The 21332-nt window shown below is 38.8% G+C and overlaps 1 protein-coding gene across 2 annotated transcripts in view; it reads right to left on the minus strand.

Annotated features, from left to right (window-relative positions):
• The window catches only part of LOC126419116 (vacuolar protein sorting-associated protein 53 homolog), a 169111-nt gene that overhangs the window by 68783 nt on the left and 78996 nt on the right, over nucleotides 1–21332 (minus strand). For both annotated transcript variants that reach the window (XM_050086213.1, XM_050086214.1), the window contains exon 8: nucleotides 3957–4138. In XM_050086213.1, the coding sequence (XP_049942170.1) occupies nucleotides 3957–4138 (182 nt within the window). The remainder of the gene's footprint in view (nucleotides 1–3956; nucleotides 4139–21332) is intronic.

The raw sequence follows: 21332 nt of genomic DNA on the forward strand, positions 1-21332 counted from the left end.
CGTAAATAGATCTCGCTGCAAAGAAAACCACCTTTGTTTCAGTGAATGCCACTCCAACTCGCGTATCATATCAGTGACACTCTTACCCCTATTGCACGATAACACAAAATGAGCTGCCCTTCTTTGCAGTTTTTCGATGTCCTTTGCACACTCTGGTGTAAATAAGCATTCTGCAGCAGTGACATGTCTAATCTCAAAGCACTCAGCTTAAGATCCCCTACTATCTGTAAAATTTTGTCACTGAAGGTTTGGGGCACCCTGCAGGTGAGGAAGAAGATGGCACACAATGTGGCATCATGGAACAAAAGACTCTTAAATTGTGTGACTAAATGAAACTATAAAGTTTCTCATTTGCTCCAGAACTGATGCAATCACTTTACAATGTCCTCTGCAACAAATCTGCAGCAATTCAAGGAATGTAGTGGCCCTACTTTACTTCTAGAGAATGAATGTAGTAATGTTTGTTATCAATTACTTTTCTGTGCAACATCAATGATGGTCAGTAGGAAGCATAGGATACAAGCTAACAAAAATTTAATATTTTCAATAACTATGCTGAAAATGATACTCTCAGGAAAAGTTCTTGATTTTGCCAATGATAAATCATTGCTCTTTCTCACAGAAACAACACCTGAGATGCAGTTGTACTGCAATCTCTCATGCAGAGCAGTATTGTTTGGCTGGAAGGTAGGCAGTGGCACTTCTAATGGAATCATTATCGAAGGGACAGTAATGCCTAATCTTTCTTCCTGTTTTTGGTAGGCAGTGGCTGATGCCAATAAAGTATTAAAGTATTGGCCAATTTGAAAAGGAAAGGAAAGGTAGAGTTAATGTCACACTGAGATCAAAATCATTAATAATAAAATATTAGTTCAGGTGGATGAAGAAGGAAAATGAAAGTGGCCTTGTTAAAGGAACTGTATTATCATCCGTATCAAGTGGTTTTACAAGAATCAAAGAACACTTATTTAAAATGATCCTGCAGGTATCTAATTAGCATCTTGGATGGACAGTAACTGACTGATGTGGAAGTAATTTGAGGTTTACCGCAGAGAAGTGTGCTGAGACTTTTTGCAACTGATGCTGTTATCTACACAGGGACATCACGAAGTAAATTAGACATGTCGTCCCAAGCTAAGATCATTCTGCACCAAGAGTGCCACTGTCAGAAGAAAGTACATGCTTTGGGTTTCCTACAGAATACAGTTTTGTTGTCAAATGGATAACACGTGCATCACAAGTGCAATTGATATGGTGTGGCTCCTGGAAATGTACTCCAAAATGAAGTTCATGGGACAATGTGATTCTTGGAGGCATAAAATCTAAGTTGTACATAGATTCATTATGAAATTCTGGTGGTATATGGACCAAACAATGTCATGCCTAACCATTGATCAAGACTGCAAAAGTGTGTGCAATGGTGTCAGGAAATCCAAATCTTGTAATCATGCAAATTCCAATTTTTCAGCAAGCTGAAAGAACATTTGTGGGGAAAGAAATTTTCCAACAATGAGGAAATGGCTTTGTGTCCAAGAAGCAGATTTTTCTTGCCAACATATTGAATGACTGGTAGAAAGCTCCAACCATTGTTTACAGAGAGGTGGTGATTATGCTTAAAACTACTGTCATGTACCTGTGTCACTTTGATGTGTACTATAGAATTAAATAAAAGTTACTTGGCCTGTTATAAGAGTGGATAACTTACTTTTTGAAGTCCCCTCATATAATAGAGCAAATAAATGTAAAATTGTGTGCTTCCCAAATTAAAAAGGCTGTGTATCCTATGACTACAATAACACTGAGCCACAAATGGAATCAGTCAGCTCATACTCTGGGGTTACGAAATGAGATGATCATATAGACTTGACAGTAGGATAAGCAGGCGACAGACTTCAGTTCATTGGTAGGCACTGGGGAAAACTGAATCAGTCTATGAAGGAGGCTCCTTAGAAAATACTATTAAGGATGCATACTAGACTTCAAGAATGAAAATTATGTGAGGAATCTAGGAATATATTACTACCTAGTATGTATCACTGCCATAGGAACTGTGAATTCATTATTAGATCAAAATGGTTCAAATAGCTCTGAGTACTATGGGACTTAACTTCTCAGGTCATCAGTCGCCTAGAACTTAGAACTACTTAAACCTAACTAACCTAAGGACATCACACACATCCATGCCCGAGGCAGGATTCGAACCTGCGACCGTAGCGGTCGCGTGGTTCCAGGCTGGAATGCCTAGAACCGCTCGGCCACTCCAGCCGGCATACATTTTTAAACTAATTATTGTGTTCACAGAGACAATTATGCAGTTATCCTTCCCATGTTCCACACATAAATGGAATGGGAATAAATCCTGATACACGGTACAACTGGGTGTACCTTTCATTTCACAGTGATTTGTAAAGTATGAATGCAGATGAACTCCCATCTGAATTATGATAATGATTGAAGTTATTTGCATATGTTAATGTTTTAATATAATTATTTGGACTTTACAAATGTGAGGACATGAGAGACAAAGAATAATATAGAGTCAAAAAAATGTATATTGTCCACAATAAATAGAAGATAGGTACGTAATGGTATGAAGTAGCTTCCATTACTATGGAGTGACTTATGAAGTGTGTAAGGAGGTGTAAATATTGATCAGTCAAAGGTTCCTGGTGTGGAGTATTGCTCAAATCTTGCAGTTTCAGGAATTGTTCAACAAATGTATAAATACTTCAATGACTTAGCAACATAAGTTACCTGAGTTTATGGCATGGAGACCCATGGGAGGACAGAAGTTGATCAGTTCTAGTATGAGCTAGCAAATGGCATCTCAGTGCCCTAAAGTATAATTTCATGATTGTGTACTTGTTAGCTTAAGTTGTCTTCACAAATAATTAAAACTAGAGTAAACATGTAGTTTCATTCATAGCATATTGTAACAGGTAATAAAATACAAGTCAAACAGGAAGCCATCCAAACACCAAATGTACACAGAATATTAACCCAAATTTTCTGCACCAACTTTGTGAAGATGGACTTAATTTGCATGTGACCATGGATGTCCCTTCTCCACAATATTAACAAAACACCACAGTGATGCTTCAACAATCAATCCTGTAACTGTGCACAAAAACTGTATGGTGAAATGACTCTGCAGAAAGGAATAAGCACAGGAAATCATACAAACTTTCAATGGTGGTTCAATGGATCAAAGGAGTGAGATCCCCTAACCTATTGTTGAACCACGCTAGTGCTTTTATCAAGCTGTTCATATTGTGTGACAACGTTCATTCACACAGAACTCAGATGGTGTAAAATATTTAATATGTTGAGAGTATCATTCAAATGGTAAGCAAAAAATTGGGGAATGCAACTAAGCACAGGTTTTTGTTTGGAAAATATTTTGTTGCTACACCAGCATCTCCCACAGAGCTTGAAATTTCTTTTCTTAGCTGGGAAAAGTCTCCTAGAATAGAATAATCTCAATGAACCATACCATGCAAATCCAAATCAGTGTTCGCCAGTTGTGGCTGGCACATACCATATTGTTGAACAGAAATGATCATTTGAGTGCCCAGTTGTAAACTGTTTTACTGTTGGCAAAGTTTTTCTACCAGACCTTGAATCATACAGACAAGAATTATTGTGTTTCTATGCATGATAATACCCCACTATATTAAAAACTGTTTCAGATTGTTTGTGAGGGTCAACCAGGGGAGATTAAAAGATTTTACCATACCGCAATCAATCCTATAATTGTGCACAAAAACTGTGTGGTGAAATGATTCTGGAGAAAGGAATAAGTAAAGGAAATCATACAAACTTTCAATGATGCTTCAATGGATCAAAGGAGTAAGAGTGAGATCCCCTAATCTTCCAAATCTACTGAAGCAGTGAGAATTCTATCTCATTGTATAGAAGTATATTGGACAATAAATGCTAAAGTACGAATGACATACCTGTCTATACTTTCAATATAAATGTACAGATATGGTTCAAAACAGCGTCCAATGATGCCCTGGAAAGGTGAAAGTTTTGGCTTAACTGGTGCACTGTCTCTAGATTTTGTGTCTTCTGTCTCTTCCTCAAATGGGTTACCTGGAGCAGAAGGTTCATCAAATGGGTTTGTTGAAGGAGTTGCCTGGAATGAAAAAAGAAATAGATGCAGTTTCATAAATCCAAAGAAAGGATTGGTGTTTTTTTGTTATATTTTTGTATGTAATGCACATTTTTGTATGTTCATTATCAATTTCCTAACAAATATGTACAGAATTACAAGAGTATAGCCTGAATAAAAGATTATTTACAGCACTCTTTTATGTTATGCCTGTCTGTGATTCAATGATTTCTCTATGTGAAGACTGCAATCAATCTTTTCCATATTACTGTTATTCTATTCTGGTGTTACCATGGTTCATTTTAAACAAAAGAAATGAACAATAACAATGGCAACCAACAAAATGATAAACAGTTTAATAATGACTGAAAATGGAATAGCTCGCTAGTATGTTGAAGCAAAATGTAGTAAAGAATGTAGTATTAATGATGAACAAGGACAGGTACAGAATATTAAAACGTACAACTTTTGCAGTTATGAATGAGGTTCAATTTGCTATAACAAACATTCAGCTGAATATAATATGTTTGATTTCAGTGGCTGCTTCCCAAACCTGGCCATATGGATCTGCTCCCCCCCCCCCCCCCCCCCCCCCCCTCCCCCCAGCTTTTCTGAACTGTGCAGGTGGGAGTTATCCTTAGAACACATTCTCCAGTCCCAAAATTATCCCAGCCTTTACCTACAGTAACCTACTGTCCTCAAACAGGCCACCAAACAGTTTCCATCCCCTCTGTCGTTTCACACCTTTTCACATCCCCCACCCATCATTGTGTGCCGCCCTCTGTCAATGCACTCACCCATCCTTTCCCCTTCCCTGCTCCTCTTCTTTTCCACTGCCCACATTTTTCCACCCGCACCCCACCTCCAAACGTTATGCCAGGCAGTCTCATCAGGTTGCTATATAGTCCCCACAGGACCTGCCAGACAGCACTCCCCCCCCCCCCCCCCCCCAATACCCTGCTATCCATCTCCCTTCCCCAATCCACTCCACATTGTTATTGATGTGACAGTTGCATTCCAGTTGGAGTTGCTGGTGGTAGCAGTCACGTGTGCATGATGTGTGCTTGCTTATGTGAATGTGTGTGTGTTTTCTTTGCTGAAGAAGGTCTTGGCCGAACATTATTAATATGTACAGCCTTTTTGTTGTGCCTGCCTGCAACTCAAGGGGTCATTTTTACAGTTTGTAGCAATCTATCCATTTCCTAATGTTGTTGATATTCCAACCTGGAGATTCCATTGCTTGGAACACGTATATAAGTTTCAAAGGTCACGTATAAGATAAATGGCACTTAAGCTTTTGGTGTAAGCAGTCCTCTGTTGAATGATGAGGGGGAATAGGATGGAAAGGGAATGTCATCCAAGGATTTTTTGTGTGGGTCGGGGGAGTGTGCACTTAGAACAAACTGTGGCAGTGAGAACAATCAATGAACAAAGTATGAAGACAGGATAAACTGGAAATAGCATCTAACATCATTTCATAATATATATGTGGTGTCTGTCATTTCGGAATTGTCTGAAAGAACAGACACCATTCTGATCCAGCACCCACTATGAATTAAAACACAAAGGAGCTATAGATATTGGCTGTAAATGAGGCATTGATTTAAATTAATGGGGAAGGTTGAACATTTGTGCCGGGCTGTCTGCTTACTAGGCAGTTGCACTGACCACTGGGCCAGCCAGACACAGTGGTCATCAGAATTGCCCAGACTGCCCTAGCACGCATCCTGTCGGACAAAATTCTCAACCTAACCACACACTAAAAATGTAATGAATCTTGCTCATTATTCTCATTACTCGTGGCATTTCGCCATTTCCTGTAAGAGTTCAAGCAAAATTACACAAACTAAGGTGTGAATTGTTGCCACCCCCCCCCCCCCCCCCCCTTCACCTGATACTGCTCCGTCAGACTTCCATCTCTTCCCAAAACTGAAAATTTCACTTCAAACAAAGAGTTGATAGCTGGATTTGACAACTATTTTGCAGGCATGGAGGAAACTCATTTTCGAGATGGGATCAAGGCACTGGAACATCGTTGTACCATGTGCATTAATCTACAAGGGCATTACATTGAAAAATAAAAAAAGTTTAAGTGATGTAAGTACTTTTTTTCTATTCCGTTCCGGGAACTTTTCAACTCACCCTCATACTTAGAGGACATACGGATTCACTAGCAATGTGGAGACATTATTCCACAAATGACCCACTGGAGAATGCTTAAAGTTCCCTAGCGATTAAATGGGCAGTTCTAAAGCTTACCCTCACTGCACCTTCATTTGCAGCTTCAAATTCCTAGAAACAGAAGTGTCGGGTAAATCCAATTGTAATATAACTTGAATAACATTAAAAGTTGACGTAACATCTACATCTACATCTACATCTACATCCATACTCCGCAAGCCACCTGACGGTGTGTGGCGGAGGGTACCTTGAGTACCTCTATCGGTTCTCCCTTCTATTCCATTCTCGTATTGTTCGTGGAAAGAAGGATTGTCGGTATGCCTCTGTGTGGGCTCTAATCTCTCTGATTTTATCCTCATGGTCTCTTCGCGAGATATACGTAGGAGGGAGCAATATACTGCTTGACTCTTTGGTGAAGGTATGTTCTCGAAACTTTGACAAAAGCCCGTACCGAGCTACTGAGCGTCTCTGCTGCAGTGTCTTCCACTGGAGTTTATCTATCATCTCCGTAACGCTTTCGCGATTACTAAATGATCCTGTAACGAAGCGCGCTGCTCTCCGTTGGATCTTCTCTATTTCTTCTATCAACCCTATCTGGTACGGATCCCACACTGCTGAGCAGTATTCAAGCAGTGGGCGAACAAGCGTACTGTAACCTACTTCCTTTGTTTTCGGATTGCATTTCCTTAGGATTCTTCCAATGAATCTCAGTCTGGCATCTGCTTTACCGACGATCAACATTATATGATCATTCCATTTTAAGTCACTCCTAAAGCGTACTCCCAGATAATTTATGGAATTAACTGCTTCCAGTTGCTGACCTGCTATTTTGTAGCTAAATGATAAAGGATCTATCTTTCTGTGTATTCGCAGCACATTACACTTGTCTACATTGAGATTCAATTGCCATTCCCTGCACCATGCGTCAATTCACTGCAGATCCTCCTGCATTTCAGTACAATTTTCCATTGTTACAACCTCTCGATACACCACAGCATCATCCGCAAAAAGCCTCAGTGAACTTCCAACGTCATCCACAAGGTCATTTATGTATATTGTGAATAGCAACGGTCCTATGACACTCTCCTGCGGCACACCTGAAATCACTCTTACTTCGGAAGACTTCTCTCCATTGAGAATGACATGCTGCGTCCTGTTATCTAGGAACTCCTCAATCCAATCACACAATTGGTCTGATAGTCCATATGGTCTTACTTTGTTCATTAAACGACTGTGGGGAACTGTATCGAACGCCTTGCGGAAGTCAAGAAACCCGTATCTATGGCCCTCTGAGTCTCGTGGACGAATAGCGCGAGCTGGGTTTCACATGACCGTCTTTTTCGAAACCCATGCTGATTCCTACAGAGTAGATTTCTAGTCTCCAGAAAAGTCATTATACTCGAACACAATACGTGTTCCAAAATTCTACAACTGATCGACGTTAGAGATATAGGTCTATAGTTCTGCACATCTGCTCGACGTCCCTTCTTGAAAACGGGGATGACCTGTGCCCTTTTCCAATCCTTTGGAACGCTACGCTCTTCTAGAGACCTACGGTACACCGCTGCAAGAAGGGGGGCAAGTTCCTTCGCGTACTCTGTGTAAAATTGAACTGGTATCCCATCAGGTCCAGAGGCCTTTCCTCTTTTGAGCAATTTTAATTATTTCTCTATCCCTGTGTCATCTATTTCGATATCTACCATTTTGTCATCTGTGCGACAATCTAGAGAAGGAACTACAGTGCAATCTTCCTCTGTGAAACAACTTTGGAAAAAGACATTTAGTATTTCGGCCTTTAGTCTGTCATCCTCTGTTTCAGTACCATTTTGGTCACAGAGTGTCTGGACATTTTGTTTTGATCCACCTACCGCTTTGACATAAGACCAAAATTTCTTAGGATTTTCTGCCAAGTCAGTACATAGAACTTTACTTTCGAATTCATTGAACGCCTCTCACATAGCCCTCCTCACACTACATTTCGCTTCGCGTAATTTTTGTTTGTCTGCAAGGCTTTGGCTATGTTTATGTTTGCTGTGAAGTTCCCTTTGCTTCCACAGCAGTTTTCTAACTCGGTTGTTGTACCACGGTGGCTCTTTTCCATCTCTTGCGATCTTGCTTGGCACATACTCATCTAACGCATTATGTACGACGGTTTTGAACTTTGTCCGCTGATCCTCAACACTATCTGTACTTGAGACAAAACTTTTGTGTTGAGCCAACAGGTACTCTGAAATCTGCTTTTTGTCACTTTTTCTAAACAGAAAAATCTTCCTACCCTTTTTAATATTCCTATTTACGGCTGAAATCATCGATGAGGTAACCACTTTATGATCGCTGATTCCCTGTTCTGCGTTAACTTTTTCAAATAGTTCGGGTCTGTTTGTCACCAGAAGGTCTAATATGTTATCGCCACGAGTCGGTTCTCTGTTTAACTGCTCAAGGTAGTTTTCAGATAAAGCACTTAAAAAAATTTCACTGGATTCTTTGTCCCTGCCACCCGTTATGAACGTCTGAGTCTCCCAGTCTATATCCGGCAAATTAAAATCTCCACCCAGAACTATAACATGGTGGGGAAATCTACTCGAAATATTTTCCAAATTATCCTTCAGGTGCTCAGCCACAACAGCTGCTGAGCCAGGGGGCCTATAGAGACATCCAATTACCATGTCTGAGCCTGCTTTAACCGTGACCTTCACCCAAATCATTTCACATTTCGGATCTCCGTCAATTTCCTTCGATACTATTGCACTTCTTATCGCTATAAACACGCCTCCCCCTTCACGGTCCAGCCTGTCTCTGCGGTATACATTCCAATCTGAGTTTAGGATTTCATTACTATTTACATCTGGTTTCAGCCAACTTTCTGTCCCTAGTACTATATGGGCGTTGTGAGCGTTTATTAATGAGAGCAGTTCTGGGACCTTTCTGTAGACGCTCCTGCAGTTTACTATTAGCACATTAATATTGTTATTCCCTGTTGCATTTTGCCTACTCCTACCTTGCTGCGTCTCAGGAGGCGTCTTGTCGGGCCTAGGGAGGGGATTCTCTAACCTAAAAAACCACCATGTGCACTCCACACGTACTCCGCTACCCTTGTAGCTGCTTCCGGCGTGTAGTGCACGCCTGACCTATTCAGGGGGACCCTACATTTCTCCACCCGATAGCGGATGTCGAGAAATTTGCACCCCAGATCTCCGCAGAATCGTCTGAGCCTCTGGTTTAAGCCTTCCACTCGGCTCCAAACCAGAGGACCGCGATCGGTTCTGGGAACGATACTACAAATAGTTAGCTATGATTTCACCCCGCGAGCGAGGCTTTCCACCTTCACCAATTCCGCCAACCGCCTGTACGAACTGAGGATGACCTCTGAACCCAGACGGCAGGAGTCATTGGTGCCGACATGAGCAACAATTACTTCAGACAACCAAGCTTATCTCATTCCTCAAAGATTCTTTTAACTTTGCAATTAATTGCAGATGCTCATCTTCCTGAACACTGTTATACATGTCACAATGTTTGGAATGGCAGTGTCACTCAACATTATCTTTTTTTGGTATAACAGAATGTAGATATACTAAACATGTAGCATGTTCTCCAATACCCGCAAAAAGTCACTGCAGTTCTCATTGGGATTCTTGTTGAACACAGTTTCCACTAGAACTCGGTCTCTTCTCAGCTGAACCCATGTTCATGACCCCAGCTATCACCACAGCAAGCCAATAGGTTTGTTTATACAGCAAATACTGACAACAACACATGACTACCCTGCCTGCTGGCTGACCCATGCACTAAACAGGTGACTACTAGCCGGTGAATAGAGATGTGGAAATGGCAATGGATTAATAGCTGCTTGAATAACTGGAAAAATTGATTGGAAAGAATAGTTGAAAAAAAATTTGAAGGTAATTTATGAATCTGTGTACAATCTTGGGTGAACTTTAACTGATCCCATTATCAACAGACCTTTACTATCATTACATTCAAGGTCAATAAACACAATTTGCATTAGGTACTGCTGCTTCCAGTAGTGTGTGGTACCAAATAATTACCGCAACCACTGAAACTGTCGAACTGTCACACGAAGCACAATACTTTTAGTATAAGTAAACCAAGTTCAACAGGTGACTATCAAGTCTGAGTCATTACCTTCACATTAATTCCATTGTGTTTAGTCTTGAGTGTGACAATGTCAACGCAGAAACACTCCTCCAGATACGATGTGAATTATTCTTGTTTGCACTTAACCTCTTTATGCAGGATCTCAGCAGTGAGTGAAATGATGAACAGATAGGATTAGAACTTATAAATGTGCAAATAAATATTCCTTTTCTAATAACTTGTTATAATACTTTTAATGAATGGTTAAAGTACACATTTTTAATAATGCTGGTATGATGGATTCAAACACACATCTGTCCGCTACCACTTCCAGAAACAAAAGGGTGAAGATACATGAATTAATAAACTGAAGAGCGTATTTCTTACTTTATTTCATACAGATATTTAATGATGTATCAAAACATTATCCTTGCCACAAAAAAACTCATTAATTTACTTCTGGCTGTGTCTTTGGTTTATAGATCATTCAGTTTACATATAGCTTATATACAAGAAAAGAAAAGAAAGGAAAATAATAATGATTCAATACACTGGACTGTCCAGTTGAGGTAGCCTGGAAAAGTTCTTGATTTTGCCAATGATAAATTATTGCTCTTTCTCACAGAAAAAACACCTGAGATGCAGTGCAACTGCATCACAGCATGGAAGTTGCACTGCAACCTCTCACACACAGCAGTATTGTTTGTGCTGGAAGGTAGGCAGTCGCATCTCTAATGGAATCACTATCGAAGCGACATTAATGCCTAATCTTCCTTCCTTTTCTTGGTAGGTAGTGGCTGATGCCAATAAAGTATCAAAGTATTGGCCAACTTGAAAAGGAAAGGAAAGGTAGAGTTTAATGTTACACAGAGATCAACGTCATTAATAATAATACATTAGTTCAGATGGATGAAGAAGGAAAATGAAAGTGGCCTTGTTAAAGGAACTGTATTATCATCCACATCAAGCGATTTTACAAGAATCAAAGTACACTTATTTAAAATGATCCCGCAGGTATCTAATTAGCATATTGAATGGACAGTAATGTCCATGCTATGCATATCGTTACTCTTTTATGTTCTCTACCTCAATCAATAAAAACAGAACTCTTACAGGATCACTATCTATAAATTTGTTTTTCCTACCCAAGACATAAAATATAAATGAAACTTATTGAAGGAAGCAAAGAAATTTCGTTAAATTTTTAATGCACAAAGCAAAATCAATAAATCCATAATCCTAACCAAGTAAATTCAATGTTAGTTTGTATATGTAAAGATAAGATTGTGGCACTTAATTCTGTCACTGACGTAAACTTCCGAAAATACTACTATCACTGAATTAAAAAAAATAACAGTGCCATTTATTGGTTCTTTGTTGTACTATGCCATCACTGAAGTTAAAATCTGCACTACTAAGCTGAACAGACTCCTAAAACTTTAAATTAAAATACCTCTTCTCCACCATCCCCGTGTAATTCGATTTTGATGAAATGAAGTCTATGTTTGCCTCCAGATACACTGAAGTTACCTACAAAAACCACATGAAAACTTGTTCAGTAGTTTTTGAGATTAGTGTGTTCAAACAGACAAACACTATGGTTTTACAGTTTTATTATTAGCACACATTTAAAAACAATGATGAAAAATTTAAGAGGTGAGCTACATTCTGACATATTTTAACAGTCTAATTTAGTCAAGAATAGGGTAAATGGTCAGTCTGATGAATTAAATACAGATCTGAAACAAATTTCAGACACTACTGTAAGACTCAATATTTTAGAAAAAATAAAGATTACAATGACGTGGAAATTTTATGTTCCATTTCCCAACAATGGAGACATGTATTAATAATTTAACTGAACAAAAGATTAATGAAAAGACAGTCATCCACCAAGTTCACCTCATTCAACAGTTAACAATAAGAAAACCAAAGTATAAATCTTAAGACTAACAACAGGTATCTATCTTAGTTCTATTGTCTGTGAAGAATTTGTGTGCAAGAGACTATTTAAATTTAGTACAAAATTACAGTTCAACTAGTGGGAAGATTATGTTAATAATTTCTGTAAATAATTCAAGAGGAATCGGAATGAACTTTGTTGTCATGCAGTATTTGATGTCAATTTATTTGCAACATTTGATTTTCGTAAAAAATTGTAATCATGACTTAATATTAGCATTAGGAGAAATAATTACTGAGAAAAGAACAAGAGGCACAGTTGTACATTTATGTTTTTATGTAGCAAACAAGAAGAACACGAAATTTTCTTGAGACTAAATAAAAAGAAGATTAAAAATGGCAGATAAAGAGCCTTGGGCTTCCATTAAGTAAAAGGAGGATATAGATCAATATGTTTATCCTGAGGTGGGTCTTGAGATATACTGATGCCACTAGCATTGATGGGATTAGGATGGAGTGCCAAAAGGTCACTTCACCAATGGGACGGCAACCAGCTCTGAAATATATCTACGATGTCCATTAAAACCTAAATTATGACATGATAGGTAAGGAAATTTAGAATCAACATTGAGAAACATGACTAATATAATAAGATGATTAATTTTATTTAGAGGGAATTATTTCCATTAATTTATTAACTAGCTAAATTTATTTTGTTTTATACAAACACTTATACATAACTTATTTTAAGAACATCTTACTGAAATGCGCATGCATTACACTTTCTTCATAATGAGTTGACTTTTCAGGCACAAATGGCAGAAGGCCCCCCCCCCCCAAGTAGTGTGGGTAAATTGGTGATACCAAGTTGCTTCCTTTATTGTGCACTGCTTTAGGATTTTTTATTTCATGTTGACAAGGGGAAAAATTAGTAAAGTAGCTAACTTACAAAAGTAAGTTAGGACGTTTGACGTAGATTTTAAAATAACAATTATTGTTGTTTACATGATCACTAAAATAATGTTTATGGCATGGTAATAGAATTTTATACTGAGTTACCTAATGACAAGAATTGCTGGCTATAATTCTACAGGTGATTACTTAGAATGAAATCGAAAGCACATTTATTTTCCAAATAGCTGCTTGTTATTACCTTTATAAAGGTCAGCAATCAAAGAGATGTATTAAAAGAATTTCTTAATAATCAGAAAAGACTTCAAATGATACAAACTTTACATTTTAAGAAGTGAAAGCACCTGCGCTTACAGTGAGATGATTTGTGTACGGGAGGGGGTTTACAGGTGGTGATAAATACCACTCCAGAGAACTGGTGTGTATCCCTACATCTTCTTACCGACAGACGATACTTACAAATGAAAACTATACAATACGATATAGTAGGTGAGAGCACAGATATTGTGAAGGTCTGTTATTTTATTTCCATGTGGCATGTCATTCCAAGGGGCAACGTGCATCTTCAAGATGGGATGGCGAACGCAGCAGCTTTGCGAGTGGAAATACATGGTTGGCCACAAATATAGAAATTTCTGGGATCACCAACCTACTTTGAAGACGCACTGAAGTTCTAAGAAGATATATGAATACTTGAATACTTTAGACAATGATTATATATAAAAACAAAGATGAGGTGACTTACCGAACAAAAGCGCTGGCAGGTCGATAGACACACAAACAAACACAAACATACACACAAAATTCAAGCTTTCGCAACAAACTGTTGCCTCATCAGGAAAGAGGGAAGGAGAGGGGAAGACGAAAGGAAGTGGGTTTTAAGGGAGAGGGTAAGGAGTCATTCCAATCCCGGGAGCGGAAAGACTTACCTTAGGGGGAAAAAAGGACAGGTATACACTCGCACACACGCACATATCCATCCACACATACAGACACAAGCAGACATATTTAAAGACAAAGAGTTTGGGCAGAGATGTCAGTCGAGGCAGAAGTGTAGAGGCTACTGGCAAAAACAGAAAGAGGAAAATAAGACGACAGAAAAGATTTCGAAATGCAACAGTGACAATAACAAACGTAATTGTTGGATTCAACAACAGTGACAATAACAAACGTAATTGTTGGATTCAACAATTACGTTTGTTATTGTCACTGTTGCATTTCGAAATCTTTTCTGTCGTCTTATTTTCCTCTTTCTGTTTTTGCCAGTAGCCTCTACACTTCTGCCTCGACTGACATCTCTGCCCAAACTCTTTGTCTTTAAATATGTCTGCTTGTGTCTGTATGTGTGGATGGATATGTGCGTGTGTGCGAGTGTATACCTGTCCTTTTTTCCCCCTAAGGTAAGTCTTTCCGCTCCCGGGATTGGAATGACTCCTTACCCTCTCCCTTAAAACCCACTTCCTTTCGTCTTCCCCTCTCCTTCCCTCTTTCCTGATGAGGCAACAGTTTGTTGCGAAAGCTTGAATTTTGTGTGTATGTTTGTGTTTGTTTGTGTGTCTATCGACCTGCCAGCGCTTTTGTTCGGTAAGTCACCTCATCTTTGTTTTTATATATAATTTTTCCCACGTGGAATGTTTCCTTCCATTATATTGATATCATTAGACAATGATTATTATGTCATGTAAAGAGACAAATAAAAGTTCTTTTAATATTCATTCTATGTTCAGATCCATGTCGGGATGTTATGACTGAAAGAAGCTACTGATGCGGTCAGTTTGATGATGTACCTGTTTCATGTCAAATATATATAATATAAGGAAAAGGACAGATTACTATTCACCACAAAGGTGATGCACTGAGTTGCAGACAGGCACAACAAAACAACTGTTACATATTTAGCTTTTGTGCAAAGCATTGGGGGGTTTGCTGCGTCTCTGTAACTCAACGTATAATTTTTATGATGAGTAGCAATCTATTATTTTCCTAATATTGTTGATATTCCAAACTGGACTTCCCATTGTTTGAAATTGGCATTTTACGTTAATTAAAGGAAGTTAGAATGGTAGTATTGAGTTTTTTAACATCTTTAACAACACCGCTGGAGAAGGAGTTTGACACAGCCTTTCGGGAGGTCATAATCATTAACATACAGAAATAACGAAGAAACTGCATTATATAACACTTAGTAAATGGAACATCTGAGAAGTCTGATGCTAGACTTCCCTTAGGCTGATGTTCACAATTGATTTGGCTGCACTGTAGGCAACACACTGACATTTGGAATCTGATTTGCAATACAATTATATCTTTTTGTCAGGAAGGTTAAGTTTTCATTACTGATAGCAGTGTCCATCTCCACGGATCATTATTATTGTTTATGTTATGTTGTGTTAGCTTACAAGGTTCTTTGTGGCTGATTACACTCTAGCTGAGTTAGCTGACAAGCATCTCATTTATGGGGAGGCACGATACAACAGGTGAGCAGCAAAGTTCCTCTATACAGGGCAATTTCCTGGGAGGAGATGACCAACTCAGTTCACATTATAAATATTTCTTCATGAAACAAGATCCTTTTAACCAGACCAATGGGAAATTGGTTCACCTCACAGTGTGCGAATTGTTCAGCTTGAGGAACTGTGTTACAGTGTATTGAGTACATCCCCAGCACCAGCACACAATCAGCAGCAAAGGAACTAAATAAAAACAAACTGTGTATACCCTTGACTTCCAAAATGAACTAAATACAAACAAGTTGGAAATTTCCCTGACTTCCAAATGTGTTTTGTTTACCAACAAGGGAAGGAAATACAACAGCTGATTATTGAGAGGAGTTTGCCAACACTGTGGGCACCATGTTCTCCCAGCCTCAATCCTATGGATTTCTTTTTGTGGAGGAGGTGAATTGTAGACACTGATTGACGCTCCGGAAGAGCTGGTTGTCCATTTGGCTGAAGCTGCACCTATTAACCGTGAAACATCTGATTGTTTCAATCGTGTTAAGACAATGATTAGGATGCAGATGCCAGTTATTCACTAATGTAAATGGACATTTTCTGCAACATCCCTAAAACAACATTCATTACATGGAGGTTTAACACCTTCTCTGAACATCAATAGTGTCGAAATCTTCGTGGACCCCTTGGGGTCAAACGATGTGCCTGTGACATTTTTGTCACGAAAAAAGTGTTGCTTTTTATCTCCTCTAAACCCTATAAAAGTGTGTGTGTGTGTGTGTGTGTGTGTGTGTGTGTGTGTGTGTGTGTTTGCACATGCGCGCACATGCATGTTTTTTCCCTCATTGGTGAGTTTGACAGGTGCAGGGTTGCCATCTTATCTCTAATGAATAAACAGCCATATACACTGATAGTGTTCCACTCATACTAACCATGCAAATTGGATGGATAAAAAATCTACTCACCAAGTAGCAGAAGGAGAAAACATATATAAAGGTTAAAAAAATGTGCAAGCTTTCCGAGCCAGTGGCTCCTTCTTCTGGCAAATCTTCTGGCAAAATGGTTGAAGGAGAAAGAAAAACAATGAAGGAAAATGAATGGCAAAGTTTACAAACGAGGAGACTTCAGAAAAGTCGCCCAGAATCCCAAGTCGGGGGAGACTTACCAGACTTCTCAACCCCTTTGGTAAATCTCCCTTGGTCTGGGGTTCTGGGTAACTTTTCTGAACTCTTCCCATTTTATAACCCTCACCAGTCATTTTCCTTCATCCCTCTTCCCTCCCCTTAAACCTGTCAGCCAGAAGAAGGAGCCACTGGCTATGAAAGCTTGCACATGTCTTTAACTTTTGTATATATTTCTTCCTGCCACCACTTGGTGAGTGATTTTATCTATCCAATTACACTACATTCTCAGAAATTTATCATGTTCATTGACACAACCCTCCAAACATGTAGACACGAGATTTAGTCCTCCCCTTAAACCTGTCAGCCAGAAGAAGGAGCCACTGGCTATGAAAGCTTGCACATGTCTTTAACTTTTGTATATATTTCTTCCTGCCACCACTTGGTGAGTGATTTTATCTATCCAATTACACTACATTCTCAGAAATTTATCATGTTCATTGACACAACCCTCCAAACATGTAGACACGAGATTTAGTTATTACTTTTACTAATTTTGTAAAAACATTAGTTTCATTTTTTTATGTAATGAAAAATGTGAGAAATGGCATGTAAGTTTCAAGGAAGCTTAGAATGATCTCCACTGAACAGCAGCATTCTGCAGAGCACAGTTTCAGAAACATCGATGTAGAGCATCAGTGGTGCACACACACTCCCTGACAATGTCATGAAGCGTAATAATAGCTTGCAACATACTTTTACAATTACTGATCTCTGATAAAGCCTTGAATACTGTAAGCAAGGTGTATACACAGATGAGAAAAAAATTTCCCTGCTATTTCCTGGTTAAAAATACACTTGTTCCGTGGTGAAAATACATTTTTCCATGTTTAGTGACAATATACTTTCCCTCAGAGCTTTAAAATGTATCAACCTTTGAATGGTGAAGGTTTTATACACTGGCATAGAACTTTCGGGCACTTTAGGAACTAAAACTCAGCGGGGGAAAAAAAAAGTGTTTTGGAAAGATTTTTGATGCGCGACAACATTTACAATGCATATTTTGAAAATATAAACAGGAAATCCTGCAAATACAGCACAATAACTACTGAAGTGCTGAAATTGAGATTGCGATGCACTTTTGTCAGGCAATCATTTGAAGAACAATTATACTCTTTGCCATCATCATGATATAATTCATAATCTAGGAAAGAACTAAAGTCTTTTTTAGTGTGTTTTACCCTTTAAGGCACTTCAAACACAAATGTGACAGTAAAATATTAAATAACGGCATAAATGGCTGATCTTCTCAGCCCAAAACTTTTCAAAGTGGCTAGTCCTCAGTGTTAAGTTTTGAACGACAGTCTAACGTTCCGTGTTTTAACAAATTCATCACACATTCCAACACGTGGCATAGTTCATCTTCCATAAATGGTAATTACTGCTTCTCAAAACGCCATTTGCAGTATTTTCTGGTGACCAGTTACAAATGTTAACAGTTGTCATGTCATGCTCCTTGAAACTAGGCCCACAAGAGAGATGCATTGAAGAAGTTCGTTGTTGGGCAGTATTCCATTGTCTTTGAAACATTTTGCTACTAGCAAACACTTGGGTGAGGACTCTGTGTTTTGTAGTAGTAAATGGTGCATTTTCTATGCAACTAAAGTTTTATTTTGGTGTTATTCTCTCCTTCATGTTTTATTGCGGCAGTATTATTCTGCAGTAGCAAGCTACAGTAAAATCCTCCGTTAGATTTACCTGTTCTTACCAATCAAAATTACAAAACTTTAACTGCAAACTAAAATAATGAAAAATTCTCAGAAGCTTAAAAAATTCTGAGTTTTTCCCCGATTTCTCTTGGATGAAAAAGCTCCTGTTCCCCCCCCCCCCCCCCCCCCTTCAGATTTCCCAGTTGTCCCAGGGCATAGACACCCTGTGTAAGGCTGACATTATGTCACTGAAAAAGATGAAATACTATTTCCTTTCCTTGTTGAAACAACTCTCACTCGCAGCTTACTCTTCTTGACCCACCAGATATCAGCAGGAGATTGTAGTGGTGATCAAGTCTCCTTATACTTAACTTGAGTAAAAAAAAACAGCACAAAGAGGAGAGTTATGAAGAAGTTGCTATTCTACTCTGATGACCAAAAATGTCATGACACCATTCACCAGGAGATTGTCTGCTGCCTGGTGGTATGCATTGCAGGCACGTGACATGGTAAGGAAAGTATATACGAGGTGTGATGGAAAAGTAATGGGAAGTTCCTTCAATGGTTCTGTTTTATCTCATAAATGGTGGCAACAGAACATCCTTTCATCATTCTCTTCTGCCTCCAGAATAGAAAGAAGTTGCACAGGGCCTTGTCCAGCAAATATGGTGGCTGAGGTAACATAAAGGTTCTGTTTCTTTGCCAAAAAATCACAAGCAAATATTGAGCAGTGGCTACGAGCATTATTGTGATGCAATTTTCATGAGTAGTTTTGCCAAAATTCTGGTCTTCTTCTTAGGACTGCTAGATGCAAACAGCATATAACTTCCAGGTAGAGTATTCCTCATTGACCGAATGACTTAAGGCAGGAACTCTAGATGCACTACCCATCATTATCAAAGAAACGAGTGAGAAAAATCTTCACTTGATCGAATTTGCTGAATTTTTATCGGTCTTGGCTGTTCGGGCAGTTTTCATCGGGATGATTGGGCTCTGGTTTCGACGTCACACCTGTATAACCATGTATTGTCACCCATTATAACCTTGTTTAGAAGTTCTGGATCATTGTCGACTTCATTCAGCAATTCCCGTGTGACGGCTACACGACATCATGTTTGGTTGAAATACAACAATTTCAGAATAAACTTTGCTGCTACAAGTTGACATGCCAAAAACATCCAAAAAAATTGCTTGTCATGAGCCACATGATGCTGGCATCATCAATGACATCTTCAATGGGGATTCAGTGATTTTCCAGAACAGTTTTCTTTACTTCTTCCACATTGTCATCAGGGCATCCAGGGCAGCTTCATCTTCAATGTCTTCTCGACCCTCTTTGAAACATTTATACTGCTTGTGAACTTTTGTCTTATTCATAGTAGATTCTCCACAGGCCACAGTCAACATTTCAAATGCAGTGCTGGACTTTATTCCATTTTTCAGGCAAAATTTAAAGCAAATTCTTTGATCCATCTTTTTTGAAAGTAAAAATTCACTGAGTACTTGAAAACAGGTATAACCTTTTCGACTGTCACAGTATGCTAAATATTCAAAACAACTGAAAATGTAAACATATCTATCAACAAGGTAAGTAAAATTGAAAATCAGTTATAAAAAACCTCTCAAAATTAAAAAAAGTAATTATTACGTTTTGATCACACCTCGTAAATGAAGGTCACATCTTGTAAATGAAGCAGAGACATATGGAGATTCATTCTAGCGATGATACGGGCTGCAAATAGAGAGCTCCATTGACAAAGGGCACATTGTTAATGGCTGGCATTTGGGAATATTCATCTTGGAAATGGTGAAGCTGATCAGTTGTTCGCATGCTATTGTCATGAGCTTCTATAGAGAGTTGGCAAGAAGGTGTTGGACATCCACACCTTATCAAAGAATATGTAGTTTGGTCACTTGCTGTCTCTGTAAAGCAGGACAGAGATTGGACCCTGGATAAATGGAAATATGTCACCTGTTTGGATTAGTCACATTTCTCTTTACATCAGTTCGACTTTCATGTCTAGATTTCCGTTATCCACGTTAATGTCTGCTCGAAACATGCACCACACCGTGGACATCGGGTTATCTGTGGGACCTATGGTAATAATTGTAGGCATCATGACAGCTATGGACTATTCCACATCATCTGAATGCCTTCGTGCTTGATGTCTTCCCTGACAGTCATGGAATTTTTGCAAGCTAACTGTCCATATAATGACAAAGTACTGCTTGATGAGCACGATAGTCAAATAAAAATGATATCATGGCCACCAGATTTGCCAGATCTGAACTTGATGGACCAAATCTGATACACCCCTGGGTGTCATCTCCACACCCACAACTCACCTGCCCATAGTTTATGTGAGTTGTCTGATCTGTGCATAGACCTCTAGTGCCACAAATTTACAGAAATTTAATAAGGACTTGTCAAATCAATACAAGCAGATTCATTACTGTATACACTCCAAAGGTCAGCGAACATGCAACTAAGCAGATGGTCATAATGTTTTGGCTCATTAGCATATGTAAACATTAATTTCTTTGAGTGTATTAAATAGATGTCCAAATGAAAACAAAATACAATTCATTATTTGATATTTAAAATATGGTACCTGATCAGATATGATTAGAGCAATGTGAGCTGCGAGCCACTAGTACAAAGATTGCTGAAAAGTTTGTGCCACCATGGTTCTGTATAAGAGAGTTCTTACAACTTTGTCAGCATAGTCTTTCATTGAGTTGTTACTGTGCGGATTTACATGAAAATTCCACAATGAATAAGGTAAGAAAGGTTAGCCTCGGCCAAAGTGTGCACACTTACATATGCAACTCACAGACTTCT

Source organism: Schistocerca serialis, chromosome 9, assembly GCF_023864345.2.
Source record: "Schistocerca serialis cubense isolate TAMUIC-IGC-003099 chromosome 9, iqSchSeri2.2, whole genome shotgun sequence".
Taxonomy (NCBI): domain Eukaryota; kingdom Metazoa; phylum Arthropoda; class Insecta; order Orthoptera; family Acrididae; genus Schistocerca; species Schistocerca serialis.